Below are 19,716 nucleotides of genomic sequence, written 5' to 3'. Positions count from 1 at the left end.
TCTGAATATATACATTTTTGTTGAGTATAAAGTCACCTCTGTTTTTACATTCAATGTTTCTACTTTGAGTGCTGGTAATAATTTTGAGCTATTCAGGCGTTATTGGCATTAAGAGTGAAACATGATAATGGGCATCAAAGTGGAAATACCAGGAGGTGGTATCAGTTACAGGAGTTAGAATTTTTCTTGAGGTTTCCCGATGTTTCTCTTAAGACTTAAAATCCAAATATGGAGTCCTCACATTAGCAATATTATTGGTTGCAACAATACAAAATTCCATCCATCCATCCATTCACTTCCGCTTATCCTTTTCAGGGTCGCGGGGGGCGCTGGAGCCTATCCCAGCTGTCATAGGGCGAGAGGCAGGGTACACCTTGGACAGGTCGCCAGTCTGTCGCAGGGCTAACACACAGGGACAAACAACCGTTCACACTCACATTCACACTCACATTCACACCTAGTGGCAATTTGGATTATCCAATTAACCTATCCCCACAAGCTGCATGTCTTTGGACGGTGGGAGGAAGCCGGAGTACCCGGAGAGAACCCACGCAAACACGGGGAGAACATGCAAACTCCACACAGAAAGACCCCGGCCTGACGGTGGAATTGAACTCAGGACCTTCTTGCTGTGAGGCAACAGTGCTAACCACCGTGCCACCAATACAAAATTTAAAAAAATAAATAAATTGGCTCTTAGTACACCTAATCATCCTAACGATGTGAGCACAAGCCTCTCCAGTGGCTTTCGAGAATATGGATCACATACTCAACCAGCTTTAGCCCTCCCTTCAGGATGATCCCACATAATGATATTAAAGTAGACTAAATGGGATTGCACCCTCATTTACTGATTAATTTTCAAAATGTAAAGAAGCTACACAAAACAGTCACAGGACAGGAGACATTTTTGTAAATGTATTTTATATGAAATTCAGATAGTGTATTTTTGTTCAAACTGCGTGATTATAGTTTATCAAATAATGCCCCAGTAATTCAACAGGCTAATAGCCAATGAGATCATTGACATTTACTAAAACGATCCACACCTAGTGAAGCTTGTAGACGATGACCAAGTAGATCTGGTTGAAAGTTGAGTTCTTATTACTACAGTTTGTTATTAAACAAGAAGGAAAAAGGTATGCACACTTCTAAATTATATTCACTAAACAAAATACTGTGGGACAATTCAAATTAAAATAAAAACAAATGAAATACAAACATCAGCCACACAATCAACTACAACCTAGAATGAAATACCAAAAAAATAATAATAAAAAAATAAGTTTCTCAACTTCTGAGTGACACATGAGCTGAAAAACTATTAAAGGGAAACAATTACATTTAGAAGCGGGTCACAATAAAACTGTTCATATACAGTACATATTTTCATCTATGAGCACACTTATCTAAGAGTGAATAGACAGTGCATTTTCGTGTGTTGTCATCTGAAATGAGAATGCCACACTGGACATTTATTAGGAGCAACAGTCCTAAAGACACAAGTGTGCACAGACAGAAAAAACTAGTTGTTTTAAAAAAAAAAATCCCATTTTACAAATGTTAAAAACAAAACAAAAAAAACAAAACAATAAAAACTAACATTCAGAAACAGAATTTTTAAGAATGCAGAGGAAGACTACATTGGAGGTGTTTATAGATGCAATTAAATGTTATTCATAAAACAAACTAGTCGCTGTTATTGCAGTAAGAATAAAGGATTAAATGCAGCTGCTTTGATATTATTTGAGCAGCGGAGAAGAAAAGAACTTTCCTTGGCGAGAAAATCCCACTGCCGATTTGCTCTTTGACCCAAATCTGCAACAAACAGCATACATAAAAAAAATTTTTTTAAAAACATGATGGAATTATTAATTAGGAGCTATAGTCAATAAAACAGAGCTGATGAATGATAATGAGATATTACACAGTAGATTAAGTTATATGAAAGTCAGAAGAAGTCAGCATTTATGTAAATTAGGAGAGAAAACACTTTGTAGCTTTATCTTCTCAATTAATCATGAGATCATTGATTATAATGCCAGCAGGGCCGGGAGGACTGTGCTCATGTGATTACCTGGGTGTCAGAGAGGACTTCATGCGCTGAGACAGAGAGCTGGAGGAGGGGGTTTTATTGAGCTGGTACTCCGGAGTGGTCAGAGGTCCCAGTATGCTCACTGAAATATCACAAACAGTTAACATTTACAATCTCAGCCTCCCATGAAATGTCAGGCTGTTGAAACAACTGCGCCCACACTCATACGGCAATAACAAAAAGTTTTAACAAACCTCCAGCTCTCTCAGGGGTGGCGTAGCAGTTTGCATTTTCAATGATCAAATGCTCCAAGTTCGGCTGCTCGTGTTCTGCTGCCATCACAAACTGGGCCCAGAAATCCACCGGCAGAGCCAACAGACGCTCCACAACCTGAACAGAAAGGGATTAGTAAAAAATGGAAAAAGATCAGGGTTATTTCAGAGTATTGCCTAATCCACTTCCGCCCGTGCTACGCTAGTTAGGTTTGCCTTAAGCAAGATTGAGGGGAGTTACTAAAAAAAGAAAAGAAAAAAAAAGAAAAAATAGAAAAAAAAATAATGGTGTTATGCTCTTCTTCTGTGCAATATTACACTGTAAGATTTTTTGTGGCCTCCAGCTGTTGTGTGTGCTCAGTCTCCTAGATTTAGCCATTCCACATAATGTATATTAAATCTGTTGCCAGACACTGTCATCCTGATAAATAGCAAAATGCATCAGAATTAAGATTTTTTTTTAAAAACAAACAAACACTTTAATATGTTATAAATATTAGAAGTAAATGTTTAAGAAATGGCAGCTTTTGCTGCAAATTCTAGTGAAAGTATAATGCATTTATAATCTGTGAGATTTAAGACATCTTAAAAATTATTTATGCATTCTTTTCCAGCACTAACTATTAAACAATCTTTACATTGTGGGGGTACATCTCTATATAATAACAGCTCACAGGGATTCACAGGAAACCTGCATGTCATTTTGTGTCATTGAGATAAATTTGTGATTTCATCAACTTGGTATTTCACATTAAAGGTATTCAACCAGCAAATGTGGAAGGAGACTAACCACAAGTGTAATGAAGGGAACAGCTGCAAGAAGTCTGGCTACCCCTGGGCAAATTACACGTTTTGTTGATGCCTGCAGCGAACACATTAAAATGAGCCAATTGTGTTTGCCACAGACTTGGTTTATTATGGTCACTTTTGTCAGAGAATCAGTTATAAATAATCCAAGAGTAATTGAAAAAGATGAAGAGCTGTTCTCAGCATTTAAGATTGCTTCAGTTTAAGGCAAAGGAAACTGTGCAGTTGTAAAGTGTGTGCAACTACACCTTAAAGAGAGGCATCCGCTGCTCTTCTTTAGTTTATTTTTGCAGCAGGCGCTCAACAAGTGCACACTAGGACAGGTATGCAAGAGCTGCGTCTCATCTTCCAAGCTTACCTTAGGCTGTCGTTTGGTATCCTGTAGGATTGTCATAGGGTCAGGATTGGGAACTGCGTGTCCCACAATTGTTGGACCAAAAACTCGGGACAGGTTACTGATGTCCATCTTGGTGTCCAAACTGTCAGCAACTCTGAAAGAATTGATTAGATTCAGTACTGACCAGCTGATGTATAATCAACGACATATGAAATATATATATGAAAATAACTCCCGAGAGATTACACAGAGATTTAAAGAGGGCCTATAATGCCCATGTCCAGCTCCAAAATGTTAATTTGGTGCCTGCAGAAAGTTGTTTTGCATCATTCACTGCTTAAAATAATCATTTATAGTATACAGTCCTTGGAGCAGCCCCTCTCTGCCTTTAAGCCTTTTGACTTAGTTTAGAAAACTCAAACAGCGCTTTTGGCTCACAGGTACAATAGTACATGTGCTGATTTGAAACATTTTAAAAAATGAGCATCCACCGGTTTTTGAATAAATATAATAAAAAGTAAAAACAAGAGCATCCTTTAAAAAAAAGTTCATTTTAAGTTTAACAGCAGAAATAAATATAAAGTAAAAAGTTCAGGTTGTTTATGCAATTCTGCACTTTTTTTCCTAGACGTAGCTCGACCGATATTAGAATTAGAGAATGCATATCGATATTCTATAAAGGTGAGGTACAAAGAGACTAGAGTTAAAATGTATCTACCAAAGCACAAATACAGTCGCTTGAAAAGGAAATTTACCACAGGACTCTGAAAGCCTGTGAAATACTAAGTATACTCCATAATTCAATATCTTGTAGAATCACTTTTAGCAGCAATAACTTAGAAGTAATAACTTTTATCAGGCTCTCACACTATTGTGGAGGAATTCTGGCCAACTTCTTACAGTGCTGCTTCAGTTCATTGAGGTTTGTGGGGCATTCATTTATCCGCAGCTCTCAACGTCATGCCACACCATTTCATTTTGGTTCAAATCTGGACTTTGACTGGCCCATTGCAACACCTTGATTCTTCTTTTTCAGCCATTCAGTTTTAGATTTTTTTTGTTGTTGTTGTATTAATCAATTTGGCCCAAGCTTTAGCTGTGGGGCAGAATGCATAACATTTGACTCTGGAATAACTTTGGTATAAAGAGGAGTTTATGCTCCACTCCATGCTGGCAAGGTGTCCAAAATGAGTCTAAATCATCAGACATCACCCACAGTGCGTCATGATGTATTTGTGCTGACATAATTTGTGCTGTTTGGGTTTCACCAAATGTGATGCCGTGCATCATGGCCAAAAACTTTGGTCTCATCTGCCATAAAGACAGATGATGTTAAGATGCAACTTCGCAAACCAAAACTGCGCTGCTATGTTCTTTTTAGAGAGAATAAACTTTCTTTCTTTTACATGATGTATATATGACTTATGCGGTGAGAGAAGAGTAGGTGCAAACCTCTGAAGGTGAAGGATTACGAAAGCCAGCGTGTCTCTGTTGGGCTGTGGCAGGTCACCAATGGTTTGGTACATCAGAGCTATGCTGTTGTCGTCATCTGAAATCTCTGTGGGAAAACAAGGAAAACACATTTTTTCAGTACAGACCAAGAAATAGGGTGTTGTGACTTCTGTGGATTTATTAGCGGCTAGAAGGAAAATGCATCTGACTACAGTAGAAAACAAACACTAAAAATGCTAACAGACTTAGAGATCGATCCTTTGTTTTTGTTCCAGGCAAATTCCCACCAGAGGTTTTCATCGCTCATCAAAACAAATCACAAATGTAAAGCAAAAGCACTTATGAAACCTGTATTTAATCATGTGTTGGATAAATTGCTTAACTTTCAACACTGCAGTTATTTCAAATAGACATTGCTTTGTGCCAAAACCCTAGACTAGTAAACACACTCTTACCAGCTGCGTCCATGAAGGAACGGTTGAGGCGGAAGGTGAGAAGAGGCTCCTTAAGGTTCCTCAAAAAGTCCTTGAGGAGGCCAGTGACGGCATGGATATCATCCACCTTACTGAGCACAGGAACAGTTTTGCTACGGAGAAACTTTTCCTTCAGCTCCTTCACAGTGCGCTCAGCACCAGAAAGACGGTACAGTCCAGCCTGAGTAAGGGGAAAAACATTTTTTTTTATCTGAATTATACTGATATTGTTTCTAGGGAAAATTACTCTAGCTGTTATCTGTAACGTACTGTTTGATATGAAGGGGCACCTCTGCAGCAAGGTACTAAAATCCAGAAACAAGAGGTCTGGAATATTAAGGCCCCATCTTATCTTAGATAAGTGCCAAGTGCTTATTTATAAGGCAATGTCCAATTGTTGGGGATTTCTCTCTATTATTGTAGGGTCTTTATCTTTCAATATAAAGTGTCTTAACTCTGTTATTGCTGTGATTTAGTACTATGCGAATAAAAAAAAATCCAATATCCAAAAGACAACATCCCCAGGACATTTGCTAGCTCTGATTCCCTTAATTTTCTGCCTTCCTCTTTCACCCTTTCATAGAAATGGTTCAACTAAATATTTACTGATAAATAGCAAAGAATAGCACATTAAATCACACAGAGTAGCTACAAGCAATAATAATAATAATAATAATAATGATAATAATAATAATAATAATGCATTTAAATGAGAACAATAACAAAACAGCTTAATCAGCTTGCATCAGCAGATCTGTCAGTCAGTCAGACTTTAGCTCCATTTCAACATTAATTTTAGCAAAATTTCTGCAAATAAGAGGGTTTGATGAGTCCACAACTCATCTTGTTAAGATAAAGGATATCTAATAAGAACAGAAAAGGCAAGAAACTCGGGTAGGAAAACTCAACAATTTTCACATGAAATTGAGTTATGCACAAAAAAGGCAAGTAAGACAAGTGCTAAATAAACAACCCAGAAAGAAGAGATGGCATCAAAGTCAAACAGCAATCAGCAGATCTGGAGCCTTTCCATAGCCCAATTACAAACTTAAGCTCCCAGTAACAGATTGTAAAATCTTAGTTACAGCTCTGTCTCAGCTTAAGGGGAAGACATTAAAAATAACTACTGGGGCTTGAGGCTTTACTGTTCTTCACATTTCTGCATAATATTAGGACAGTGAAATAGCACTCACTTCATGCAGTCCCCTTTGCTCGATCTCACTGATACAGTGGACCACAATGGGAGGGATCATGGGTGATGTGTCTGGGACGTAGTCTGCGAGAACACCCTGAAAAAACAAAACAAAAACAAAGACAGGATATGGGTTAAGCAGCCAGAACTGTGATTAAATTTCAGTGGATCCACCTGCACATGAAGAGTAAAAATTGTATTACATACCTCCCCAATTTTGACTGGTGTGCCACCCAGGTTGGGGATGCATGGTAGAGGGCAGCGCTCACGACACTCGGGGTGCGAGACCACCCTGCAGTCCCTGCACTTCAGTGAAATCTTGCCAAACTTGATCCTCTTTCCGCAGGGCACACAGGATTCAGGCTTAATGACCTATAAAGACATTCCACAGGAGACTGTGAAGTTATCTACCATATATATGCAGCTAAAGAAGCAGAGACACTTTGTTTAATAGCGATACAAATGAGCAAACAACACTGTCAATATGGATGCCAACATTTTTTTTGAAGCGCAGGGCTGGGTAATTTATTTCCCATGGGGCCGCAAGAGAAACTGGGACTATTGTTGAGGGGGGTACCAATAAGCTGAACTCAATTCTGTTCAATATTAATTTTATCTTTTCACAAGCATGTTAGTGGAGGTCACCACAATAGCCCCAGTCTCTCATGTGGCCCGTTGGGGAAATTAATTGTGCACCCTTGCTATAGCAACACTAAATTAAGCCAATAAAAAAATAAATAATTTAACATATTCAATTCTTAAAATATATAAGTAAATATCCCTTTTACTTTTTCAGCTATTGCTGTATAATGGCAAAACATATTTAATTTGGAGATAAAGAGAACACTCCTTTGATCTGAAAGGAAAATGTGCATTTCTAGTTACATTCAGTCAGTGCTGTTCTTTCGCATTAATGTCATTCTTACAGTTTTGGAGACAAACTCATGAAGGCGGACGCCTCCATTGCTTTGTGGAGTACTAGGCGCAGTTTTCATCTCTAGCTCAGGGTTGGCAGGCTGCTTGAAGACATCCTCAGACTTGACAGATTCAGAGTCCCATTCCATAGCAGCTGAACAGGAGAGATAGAAAATAAATACCTGCTTGTAAAATAGCACAAACCTTCATCGTGCAGTTCTGAATCACTCCTACTGCATAATGAAGTTTTTTTTCCAACACATCCAACATTGTTTTTCCATTAAATTATGTGTTATTACTTTTGCTAAAACCCAACAGAGCCCCATGTTGTTATCTTGTTAGCCGAGTAGATGATTTTACTTACTGAAGAACAAAGTTAGCTGGATGAAACTAAGAACAATCATTTGAGCAGGCTGGAATATAACTCCAGCATAGATAAGCCATATATAAAAGCAGCGTCCACAGATATTTTAGCTGTATACTACCTCATAACAGACATCTTACCAGTCTTTCTCCTGCTGCGGGTCCAGTATGGAACAGTCTCAATGGTAGAAACCGCCTCAACAGATCCTCCATTTGCAGGAACAGTCACTGTGGTCTTTGTCACAATGGCCTCATTTCCCTGTCACAACACATAAGAACAGTCAGAATATCCAAATACAGCCAAACTACATCAGGGCACAGCAATGAGCTGCAAGACTTGGCTGCAATCTGCCATCAGCATTTGGTTGCCAAAGCTAACAAAAATGATGAATGATTAAGATCATGTATGATATATGAAAGCAATACCCAGAGCTAAATAAATAACCTACCATCTCTGAAGTTTTTCCTGTTGATCGAGACCTTTTGGAGGCAACTGGAGGACCATCAACATGATTTCTCGAGGAGCGCTAAAATCAAAACAGAACTTTAACACTCTCGTTTCCATTACATATAAAATAATGTCATCACTTCTCAAATTTGAAAGAGCAGAAGTAACACACCCTTTTTTCTCGTTTCTTGAGTCGCACTGTCCTCACAGTGGAGGAATCCCAATCCTGTCAAGATCGAGCATGTCATTAACAGATTTCAATTATTTTCATTGATACCGACAGGGACAACATCCACAACAATCTGGTATCTACAATGTATTAGTGTATGCAATTTCTCAGGAAACACTTCACCTTATATTTCAAAGTTAAATGGGAGAAGGAAGCAAATATAACACCAACAAATGAGGATCGCTAAAATATATGTGAAATAAATGTCAGCACCTCCAGTCGTAGCCAGTGGAGAGAATTCTCATGGACCTGACAATGTAATTATAAATTGGCTGACCACTATCTTGGAAATGTCCAGCAGTCCAATCTTACTGCTCAGAGATAGTATCATAAATTGAAGACACTAAATTTGAGAATGTGGCTGGCCTTGTAAAAGAAATGAAAAGAGTTTGTAGAGATACATTTCAGAAGTATTAATTAAAATGGCTGTTATATATGAGATAAGGAGAAGATTGACTGATAATTATATAATAACTATATCATATTAGACAATTCTTCCTGTGGTAACCATAGTTTTGAACATTGTGCACTGATCATAATCGATTTTTTCATGCGTGAACATCTGGCTTGATCTGGGGTCTGGAAGGACTTGATGGACTAGTCTGGACTTCCATTCATTTTCTTTTGTTGATTTTCCACAGGTGCGTGGGTAGACCCCTGGGATTAATTCAAAAAACAATCACTATCGTGTACTTAACTAGCCACTGTGTGCTTCATGTATTACCCCAGGTGACCTGTTTTGATCTGCTCTGTCTTGTGAAATCTGTTTGCTTCTTTGAAACGCAATGATAAAAATAACGTTCAAAAAACAATAAAATAGCACAGTAAAGCAGTAATACAATAAAGTACACAGTAACTGTGTGCTTTATTGTATTACCTACCCCTTGTGACCTGTTTTATTTTGCTCTGTTATGTCTGCTCCTTTGAAACAAAGTGATAAAAATAAAGTAAAAAAAAATAAAGTTTCAAAATTAAAGGTTTTTTTCCCCCATACATTCAAGTTCTAACTTGTAAAAGAGAAATACTTACAAGAGAGTCATCTGTTTTGTCATAGCTGATATCTGACAAGATGGAGCCTGATTCATCTATCGTCATCAGTCTATCAAGAGCAACAGAAAATATGCATCAGATCAGCTAATGCTGTTCTTTTACTCACATGTGTCCCACCTAACTTAATGGCTGATTCAAAACTCTAAGTAGTAATTCAGTAAAAAGGCTGAAATGTTTAGATGTACCCATGTGTAAGAGAAAGTACCTTAAAATCAAACAATCAGTAATCAGAAATAAGAGCTTTACATTAAACAGCTTGAATTTAACATAAAACATCTTGAGTTACTTACCTTCGGCTGGTATTAAGGTTGGTTGTTGCCTGACAGTTTGTGTTCAGGAAAGCCAGAGCTGAGCGCTGTTCTGCACTCAACTGGATGCTGTTACTGGATCCCTCACAGGTCAAGAGGTCCCGGATCAACTGAATTTGACGGTCCTGTATCATAGAAATCCAAGCACGACACAAAAATGAGTCAATTGAAATCACACTGTAGCCTAAATTGACACCAACAACAAAGAAGGGTTGGCAATGAGGGTCTAGTCATCCTTCCTACCAGTGTCTCACAGTCTGCCTCAGCCTTTTGTCTGCGCCGTATCTCCACGTCTACCTGGTTGCGGGCATGCTTCAGTTTGACCTCCAAGGCTCCCCTCTCAGTCTCCGTTTTTCTCAGCATCTCTTTGCATGACCCCAGTTCATGCTCAGTCTTTAGCCATTTGCGACGGCAGTCATCAAAGTTTTGTGCCATCTGAATAAAGTCTAGGGGGAAAAATGGGAGCATTAGTATAGTCTATAGGGGCCTGAAGTGCCTGTGTGAATTAACAGAAGGTAAAGACAACAGAACCTGTAGCCATGATATACTCACTGGGTTCAATGTTCTCACTGAGAAGGTCAACTTGCGTCCTCATCCTTTCATATAAGCTCTGGAGGTTCAGCACCGCAGTCTCCATGGTGTCTTACAATTTAAGGCCCTCTGAGAAGAAATACATTTTAAAGTTCAACCACACAGAATACCGTGGATTATCTAGATTTTTTGCTAGCCGCCTTTCAGTTTTGCAAGTATTTTAACCAAAACAGATAACTTGCTGTATTGGTATGCTCACGCAAATATGTGTTTGCCGTTATGTTGAACACGCTGGCTTATTTTGCTTTTCTTCTGACGCCAGGAAAGACTAAACGCTCTATTAACCGCACACTGCCTAAACAACATGGCGTTTACGATGGCTCTGAGTTTAGGTGGTGTATCTCCTCCATTTGCAAAATTCAGAAAGCAACAGTTACCTACATACCTGGAGAGGCGTTGTACAAAAAAGCCTTTCGGTGATATTTAGCCACCACACTGCTCTTTTTCCGTTTCCTTTTTTTTTTTTTAGCTGTTAGTTTTTCGAACCTTTGTCCACATCCTTCGGCAGCTACTGCCACACTGAGCGGGTTGCATTTCAAATTTCACCGCTACCCAATGAGAGATGAAGACGGCTCGGGTGTGAACGCAAAAAATAGATGCAACTTCCGTGTTTGTATTTTCAAAGTAAAACCCCCGTAACGGCCAGTCGCTTCACAGGTAAGCGAGTAGATTTGCGTCAGAATGGGTAGAACTGATCCAGTGTTAACCCTAATGATAATACATTTAATATTTAGCAATCAAATAAGCGAATAAATTTATAACAAAGAAGAAATGAGAATAAAAAGTAATACTTCCGGTCATATCTTTCAAAAATAGAGACCCGTGCTTTTTCCCAAGAGCACGTAAGTGGAAAAATAACGACTTCCGAGTTTGGACTGTTAATGCCGTTATGCTGCGGCTGTCAAAACACAGACACTCTATAAAACATATACTGCTCATGCTAGCAAGTAATATGGCCAGAATCTGCAGGGCCACGGATACACCAAAAACTATAATTACCATCCTTAACCTGTTTGTGTCCAACAGAGGTCATAATTCAGTTAAAGTTTTGTTTTTAATATAGCACCAGTTCGCGACAAGAGTCGCCTCAAGGCGCTTTATACCGTAAAGTAAAGACCCTATAGCTTTCTGGAGAAAATCCCCCAAATCAGGCAGCCCAATTTGTGCAAGCACTTTAAAGAAAAAAACAACAACTCCCTTTTAACAGGACGAACCCTTCTGCACAACCAGGATCACAGCAGGGCAGCTAAGAATTTTACACTGTATATCAAACTCTTCCGTGTCAATTTTTGATTATTGCTTTGCTTGAAATTAATTATATATTTTAATGTTTTTAGAGCATAACGTCCCAAAGGGCTTTCGCTTAGACTGTGTTTATTAATTTTTATGCATAATTTATTATTGAAATTTTTTTAAATAAACCTATAAAAATAACTATCTTCACCTTATAATATGGGTATGTTTCTATTCGACAGGAGTGCAAATAGTTTCCCTTTTTCCATAATAAATGTGTTCTGTTCGACCCCCTAAAACACACATCCTTAACTTTTAACTTTTCCAATCATACTTTTAAAGCAATACTATTCTTCTCTGGCCATATTATATTCATAATTGTGTATGAGCTAATCAAGTCATGACAGATGGGCTAAATGTGTCTATAGAAAGGTCCTTGCCTATTGTGGTTCTCCTTATATTAAAATAGGCGTTCACTGCGCTTTAATTTACTTATAGAGGCAATAGTCACGCTATTAAATTATAGCACTAACCTTTACCTGTGCTTTTACGTTAATCTGGCTTATATCACCTCCAACATGTTTTATTGTTTTATAATTACGCATTTTAAAGGGGGACTGGAAAAGCTGAACAGCTGGAGTCGCCTACGGTTGTATTTACATGCCCAACAATGTTTTATCATGATTAATAGCCTAAAAACAGATGAGTGAATGAACGAAAGGCACCCAACCAGAGAGAAACTGAGGCGGAGAGAGACGTTTAGAGGGAGTGGGTTGGTTGAGTGTGGGGAGGGGGACCACCAGCCCACCGAGGACAAACTTGCAAGAAGCAGAGGATACAGAAAAGGCTCCGCAAGACAACAGTGCAGCAGCTCGGCGAGTTTTGAGGCTACAGAGGCAGAGCAGAGCTTGCAGCGGATAACAATGATTGCAACAACTCAACAAAATATGACCACGGATCTGGTATGTGTGCATTTTCTTTTGTTTTGTCCGCACTTTTTTTTTCTTTCTTTTTAGATTCAGAGCACGTGTATGTGTGTGAGAGAAGGGGGTGTTTTGTGATGTGCAGTGAGGAATTGGTGTTTTTGCCTTTTCGCCCGTTCACACTTTTCTTCGTTAATATCCATCACCTGGACAGGCTTGACTCTGTGCACTGCGGTGCAGGCTGGGCTAACGTCCGGTCGTTGTCACTCCTACATTGTCTTTCTGTCCCATGCAGACTTTTTCAGCAAAATATCTGCACCAGAAACAATGCCCATTCCTCCAACAGTCAGACGTGAGAATTTGTTCTAAGAGACTGTCCCCTCCAGCGTGGACCTGCACAGTGATAAAGAGGCAGGCTGCGCTGTATGATTGATCAGCCCTCTGCTGCATAGATGTGTTGTCAATGAGCAAAGATTATGAGCCAATATCTTCTTTTTACACTTTAAACCCTTGCTAGTTATGGCACATACTCCATAATATCTGTAATTCTGATTCCATACAGATTCCCTATTCAAATGTAACATTCATGTATTTTCATGAGTAGACAGTTTTGCCTCTAAACAACTTGTGAGCTCACTGATATGCATTTACATGTAATGTTATTGCACAGGATGTGATCTGCAAGATTCATTTCTGCCTTTCATTCACCGATGGTGTGTAAGTGTGGTTGCATTATAAATGGTTTAATGTAAAATTGAAAATACACGTAAGTTAGGTGGCATCATTTGTAAACTCTGAATTTAACCCTTAAATTAAAAAATAAATCTTGAATTATTCAGGAATTTTTATTGGCTGCTCTTCAGCAGAGTCCATTTTTAAATCTTGGCAAGTCAAATAATGAACAGGTCAAACTGTCACTCTTCTTGGGAAAGGGTTTCAATCAAGTGGTCATTAGAACAGGGCTACCCTGAAGGTGAAAGTGTTCAAGAGACTAGATTGAGTAGTCTAATTATATCTAATTAGTACGTAGCCTATTTGTGATACAGATCACAGAGATGTCTGGCATTAAATGACACACTAATATTTAAGTCTTTTACTTACAAGCTGATGAGAGGAAGTATTAATGAAATCATAGTCTAAAAGAATCTTTTATTATAATCCTTCTGCACTTTTGTCTCTTTCAGAGGGCCACAAACGGCTGTGAGGCTTATAAATATTCCATTAGCTGCAAGTGACACAGCATCTCAGTGCAGTCTCCAATCAATATGCGAAGCAATTAATGAGACAATAATATTTGTTCATTTTCAATAAGAGGGTTTGTTGCTGCTTCACTGGGTTATAGACTCTCACCTGTCTCAAGTCAGCGAAGTTCAAATACTATTGACACTATATAAAGCCTAGTATTACAAGACTGCAATCTACAGCCTCACGAGGCACCACCTGTCTCTTGGCCTTTGGACCAGAAAAGAAAAAAGTGAAAATGACTTGTGTCGTGTGTTGGTGTGTCAAAATATTAGATAGAGAATGTACAAAGTGGATTGTGGATTCCACTTAATGTGACAATCATCAACAAAATAAAGCATATTTGTGTCAGAAAAACACAGCGCTTTGTTTGTGGTTCAGTAAATCCCTGCCATTAAGGAATGCAACTAGCAGTGACAGCAATATTTTTTATCCTTAACGCTGGTTAAGTGCCAGCATGACACTGGGAGCTCTTACACTGAACCTATTACGTGTATATCATTTGCTGGTATCCCTTTAGAGCTTGCTAAAAAATGGCATGTTCGTTTTTTTTATTTGTACTGTAACTCTATATCTCACCCGTAGCTCTCCCACATGTGTTTCTACTGATGCTGCTTATTTCCTAAGGCAGGAGCTTGGCCACTTTGAGTGGCTGGACACGCTGAGGAAAAGCTCCCTTGTACAGCAACCTTTTGTACAGTAATTTTCGTGCGTGTGATGGGGAGCATGAAAAGAAGACAGGGCAGCCTTGCAGCAGTAGAGGCTAAAGCAGCCTTTCATTTCACTAAGGCTTTTGCTGCATTGTCTGGTAATAGCCTCGAGGGCAAAAAGAACTGCCCTGTTCCATATGGTGTCCTACCACCTACTGTTTTTTTTGTGGGGGTTTTTTTGTGGGGGGGGATAAGAAACTAAAAATCATAATTCTGGTGCAGTGAGTTAGAGCACTGAAGTTCATGAAAGACAGCCTTAGATACGGATCAGTCTTGATGTCATTACTACAGCAGTTTGGTTACCATTTATTCAAACTATGCTAAAGTTAGCAGTCTGCTCTAATGATGACTTTCATTTTTAATGAAGGGAAGGGGAAATATTGACAAGATAATGCATATGTGGGTTATCTGCAGATGTCCCTTGCAACCTGTTATTGTGAATCCTTAAAATCAGGAAGCTTTTGTTTATATCGAGGGCTGTATGTGACTGCCAATACATCTCTCCCTTTTATATGTTGGTAGTTATTTCGTTGATGCCTTCTCCAATGTTTTGTGTGCAATAAACATTACTGGCCAGTATTAAGGGATGGGGTGGAGTAGGGTGGGTGCCCGGAGGTATGCAAATCTACAAGCAGAATCCCTGAACAGCCTGCATTGGTTTCTTCATTCCCCTGCATGTGATTTATTGTTGGATGCCGCAAAGACACAGAAGATGGAGTTAAGGAGGTCTCCTGAGCCTAATTTATGAATTCTGAGCGCCGCCTGGATTCTGCGCAACCCAGTTGTGGTGCATGGCTGTGCAGACTGAGTAATTGTGTTTGGCGTGACTTGCTTTTGTAGTGTGCAAACTCGATCAATACAGTTCAAATTGTCTGATTTTGTGTGCACTTCATTGAGGAAAGGGGGCCAGTTTGTTTGTGTGCAGGTAAATAAGCAATTGCTTCTATTTAGTGTAAATTCTAAGTCAGAATGGTAGAAGGCACAAAACAGGCTTAGTTTTTGTGAGGTTCTTCCACTAGGAGCTGTCATATATTGCAGGAAACAGTGTTTAAGGAAGAGTGTCTATCTAAAAGTTTTCTCAGTGGCTGTATTCCCACTGTTAATTGTTTCCCATTGGACCTTGTACACATTATTGATTCTATGATTTGGCTGAATGAAAAGCCTGTGGCTCTGCTGGCAAATGTAAGACCTCTCTCTCTCTTCAAATTCAGTTCTGCATGGTTCGCCAAAACTCCTCTCACGGGGATGCCTTCAGGATGAGTTATCCACAGAGGTATTGCCTTTGATTTGCAATCTTGCACCCTCTGGTGTTTGACTGACACCACATCCCGGATTCCACTCCAGCTCGTGTGGGATCACGCAGGCTGAATAAAAAGACTGTCTATGTGTGATTCAGTTGTGGTTTGGCTCAGCAGAAAACCCACATGGAGATATTTTTGCTTGTCCGTCAGGGTGCTGACTGAGATAAACCTGGTCTGTCATACAGCTTGTCATCTGTTCGACTGTGACAGCAGTTTGTGCTGCATTAGGTTCCCACATGCTTTGTGACCAGCAGCCAGTAGGCACTAGCAGCTTCGCCAATGTTCACTCTGGGGATTCTGCTCAGTCTGTCTGCTCTGTACCTCATTTACAAGCGTGACAAAACTCCTTATATACTGAAATCTGGGATTCTCCCTGTCTGCCTTAACAACAGCGCGACCTTAATTGGAAGTATAGCTTAATGTCTGTGCTCAGGAGAATAATAAGAGCTGTGCATCTCATTAGGCAGATGTTCCAGGTCTCATATTGCTCATATAAAGAGAGAAAGGACGTGCAAGTGTAGTGGTATCAGTTAAGTGAAGACTTTAGTTGAAAATGCCTGTTTTGACTGAAATAACAATGCAGTTTTATTTTATGCTTAATAATGACTGCATTTTACAGCATATCCACTGTTTTCTTATAGACCTTCAATTTTTTTATAGCAGTTTTTCAAACTTTTAGCCAAAATTGCTAACTGTGCAATATGATTCAGTAACTGTACTCTACCAAAGTCTTCACATACTATAGGTTTTTTATCTACCAGAAGCAGACTGGGGAGCAATTGTTAACCAAGAGGGCAGGAAAATGTGATAAAACAGTGTTAGACCAGGCAGGAGATACACAGCCTTCAACATTAATCTCCTAGCTCTGGCCTGCACAGAAAGTTCAAACATCGCTTACAAGTTGTCCCTTCAGGTGTAACTGGTTTTAATTTTGAACATGTTACGATACTGCAGCCGAGCAGATCTATTAAAGATGAGACCTTGGCAGGAGTTTTGTGCTGGCAGGCCCTGAGTGTGAAAACATGTAATGTTTTAGAAAGTGGTAAAAAATGTGTCTCAGAACTAAACTTTTGATGCAGTTGGACCCATAAAGAAACACACATGGAAATGAGTTTTTCCAGACATTTTAACTCCAGCTATGTAAGTACATCGTCAGTTTTCAGCAGTTTAATAGACTAAGTATCGGGGGCTTTAAATCAGACAGTGAAGAGAGGTAAGGGCACATGTGTGGGGGAGAGAAAGTACTAAGATATTAAAGGCTGATGTCAAGGATAGTATGACACAGAACTGGGGCATCTGGTGTCATGCAGGGAGCACGGAAGAGCAGCAATCTGTTGACCAGTGCACCCCATATGCCCTTCTTCCGCTGCCCTCCTCTTGACAGCCTGGTGGAAAGTGATCAGGACCAGCGAGGTTTTGAGGGCCAAGTCAAAGGGGTGAACAGAAATAATGAAGCCTGAGTTTTATGGCTGCTTTGTGACTGAACTTTCACACTCCAGCAGACGCGCGGCTCCAGCAGTGCCAGCAACTCATTATGAGGGGAGCAGGGCACAGCCTGGGAATCACACACAATTGTGTTTAATTGTGACTGATACTGATGCAGGCTCATTCTATCAGTTTCCCCTGATTCGGAGGGTACACGAGGACTAGAATCTAAAGTTTGAAATTTTTTTCTCTTGGTAATTGCTTGTTGTTTGTTGCTCATCATATTATCTTCTTCTTCCTTTTATTGCCTTTTTAACAACTTCATCCAGTGCTGTTGTTTAAATCCCGACACACAAAGCAGCTCTTTGGAGGTGAAGTATGAGATAGCTTTTTTTTTTTTCTATAAATGCACACAAGAACAACACATTTCTCAACAACTCTTTAACTCATCCCCCTCTGTTTTAGCTGTACCACATGGCCCATCAGTCATGTAACAGGTGAAATGAAGCAGAGATAAAAAAAAAAAAGAAAAAATTACGGCGTGGCTAAAATTGGTGCCGCAATTAAAGACATATCTCTCATATGCAGCAATTTTGTGCTGTTCTCATATGGAAAATTGGTGTAATTCAGTGAGAGCCCTACGATGCTGAAGGCTGGTCTTAGCCCCCTGAGCCTGTCGGGGAGAAATTTCTGTGACTGTGGAAATGAAGCAGCACTAATGTCCTCCTCCTCAGCTGTTCTCGCATTCATCACAGTGTTTGTGTGTTTGTGTACTCTTCAACATAAGGACCTGGGCAGTACAGATGGTCCTCCGAGGAACTGGAAGGGCATAGGGATCGCCATGGTGGTGATCCTAGCTGTTATGTCTCTGGTCATTCTCTCCGTCATCCTCCTCACACCTGGTAAGAATGTGGACAAAGAAAATGGTTAAAATAGTGGGAAAGATGTTGGGGAAAGTAAAAGTATCATAGCAGAGAGGAGATGTTTTAAGGAGCACTGAAGAACCTCTAATGCAGTGCTGATTGCATACACTCCTCATAAGTCTATAGTAGGGCAGGGAATATATGAGGCCAGCAGCCAGGCAGCTTAGCTTAGTTGCATAAAGACTGGAAACAGAGGGAACCAGCTGCCTTCTTTCCAGAAGTAACAGGATCCTGCTACCAGCACCTCTAAAGCTCACTAATTAACGCTGTCTCTCCTGTTTGTTTAATCCTGACAAAAAAACACAGTGTAAATACAACCGTTTATGGGCTTTTAATCTAGGTGACAATTTCTTGGCCCTGAGCAGTTGCCAGGCAACCAAGGACAAATTCAGGAAGCTATACAGCCAAACTAGAGAGAACATAAAAACCTCCAAAAGTGACTTCTTGGGTTCACATTTTAGATTCAGTAAAGATTAAACAAACAGGATATATTCTGTTAATTAGAGCTGCTGGTAGATTGTTATTGTCAGGCCAGGTTAGCGGTTCCCCCAAGGCTGCTCAGTGAATATAAATTCAGATCCAAGGAGTCCAAAAAAAGGAAAAGGGCGTTGTTGTAAATTGCATTTTAGTAGTGGTAGGTATTTAATAACGTGGAAAATGTTTAATGGGAAATCATAAAATGAGTTGACTCAAATGCCAAAATATTCCTTAAAGCACCGTGCTATGATTTAAAAGTCCGACTTTGTGATGGTTAATAATAGATTAGTTCACACACTCAGATACTGAATTCAATGACTGAGTGAGGTGGCTTCTTTGGGCTACTGACAGTTCTGCGTGGACAGCTCTGGAGTCTCATGAAACTCTTAATGTTCTTCTTCAAGAGAGGAGAATTATTATTAAATTTAAATAGCAACATGGCTCCATAACTGAGACTTATGTGGTAATGAGACATCTGCCCTGTGCTCATAATATGGTAATGACACGTACAAATATTAAATGCACCAATGCTCCTGTAGCTGTACTGTGCTTGATGCCATACTGAGTCCCTTTAAAGAACTGAGATGTCTGTTTTACTGCTGATAATTTTAGGCAAGCTCGCAGTGGTATTCCCCCCCCCCACATCTTTACATTATAGAAAAATATTCCACTGAGTGTTGCAAAGTAATAACAGTAACTTTGAGTATGCAAAATATGAATCCAAGATGAAGCAGGAATGTAGGCCAAGTTGCGAAAAGCCTCAGACTTTGCATTTCTGTAAACAAAGGAGAGTTTTTGATGTGCTAGTTATCGCTGTCTCTTTGCTTTTAAAGACGAGTCTCACTTGTTACTTCGCTCCCATCTCACGATGGAGGACCTCGAGAGTGAAGAATTTAAGATTCATAACCCCTGTGTGGCATGGCTGAATGGTAAGGATCCATATTCTCACTCACAAATCACTCTTCATTGATAAAGTCCTCATAACAGTCTGACGCCTCTTTAATGAGGTC

At 39.6% G+C, this 19,716-nt stretch overlaps 2 protein-coding genes across 5 annotated transcripts in view; one reads left to right on the top strand and one right to left on the bottom strand.

The window, feature by feature from the left end:
- Positions 1 to 885: 885 nt before the first annotated feature.
- On the bottom strand, positions 886 to 11,285 carry racgap1 (Rac GTPase activating protein 1). 2 transcript variants are annotated; one of them, XM_024806551.2, is made up of 17 exons: positions 10,850 to 11,285; positions 10,434 to 10,541; positions 10,125 to 10,327; positions 9,864 to 10,006; positions 9,553 to 9,622; positions 8,467 to 8,520; positions 8,296 to 8,373; positions 7,988 to 8,105; positions 7,495 to 7,637; positions 6,776 to 6,940; positions 6,570 to 6,665; positions 5,359 to 5,557; positions 4,904 to 5,009; positions 3,473 to 3,605; positions 2,290 to 2,425; positions 2,078 to 2,177; positions 886 to 1,818 (listed from the first exon to the last, which is right to left on the bottom strand). In XM_024806551.2, exons 2-17 carry the CDS (start codon positions 10,516 to 10,518, stop codon positions 1,743 to 1,745), a joined length of 1,905 nt encoding a protein of 634 aa, XP_024662319.2. In that variant the 5' UTR covers positions 10,519 to 10,541; positions 10,850 to 11,285; the 3' UTR covers positions 886 to 1,742. The 2 variants fall into 2 exon arrangements, with proteins under 2 accessions (XP_024662319.2, XP_024662318.2); XM_024806550.2 differs by having other exon boundaries at positions 887 to 1,818; positions 10,858 to 11,283.
- Positions 11,105 to 19,716, top strand: part of LOC101484534 (inactive dipeptidyl peptidase 10) — a 26,661-nt gene continuing 18,049 nt past the window's right edge. Inside the window, exons 1-4 of one of the 3 annotated variants that reach the window (XM_004560421.3) lie at positions 11,105 to 11,129; positions 12,397 to 12,667; positions 18,094 to 18,208; positions 19,540 to 19,635. In XM_004560421.3, coding sequence (XP_004560478.2) covers positions 12,416 to 12,667; positions 18,094 to 18,208; positions 19,540 to 19,635 — 463 coding nt within the window. In that variant the 5' untranslated portion in view covers positions 11,105 to 11,129; positions 12,397 to 12,415. Of the gene's footprint in view, positions 11,130 to 11,840; positions 12,668 to 18,093; positions 18,209 to 19,539; positions 19,636 to 19,716 lie in introns of those variants that run through there. The other 2 variants (XR_013094700.1, XM_076877969.1) reach the window with 2 other exon arrangements.

Source organism: Maylandia zebra, linkage group LG20 (assembly GCF_041146795.1).
Source record: "Maylandia zebra isolate NMK-2024a linkage group LG20, Mzebra_GT3a, whole genome shotgun sequence".
NCBI classification, from domain to species: domain Eukaryota; kingdom Metazoa; phylum Chordata; class Actinopteri; order Cichliformes; family Cichlidae; genus Maylandia; species Maylandia zebra.
This window is presented reverse-complemented; position numbering and strand designations above follow the sequence as displayed.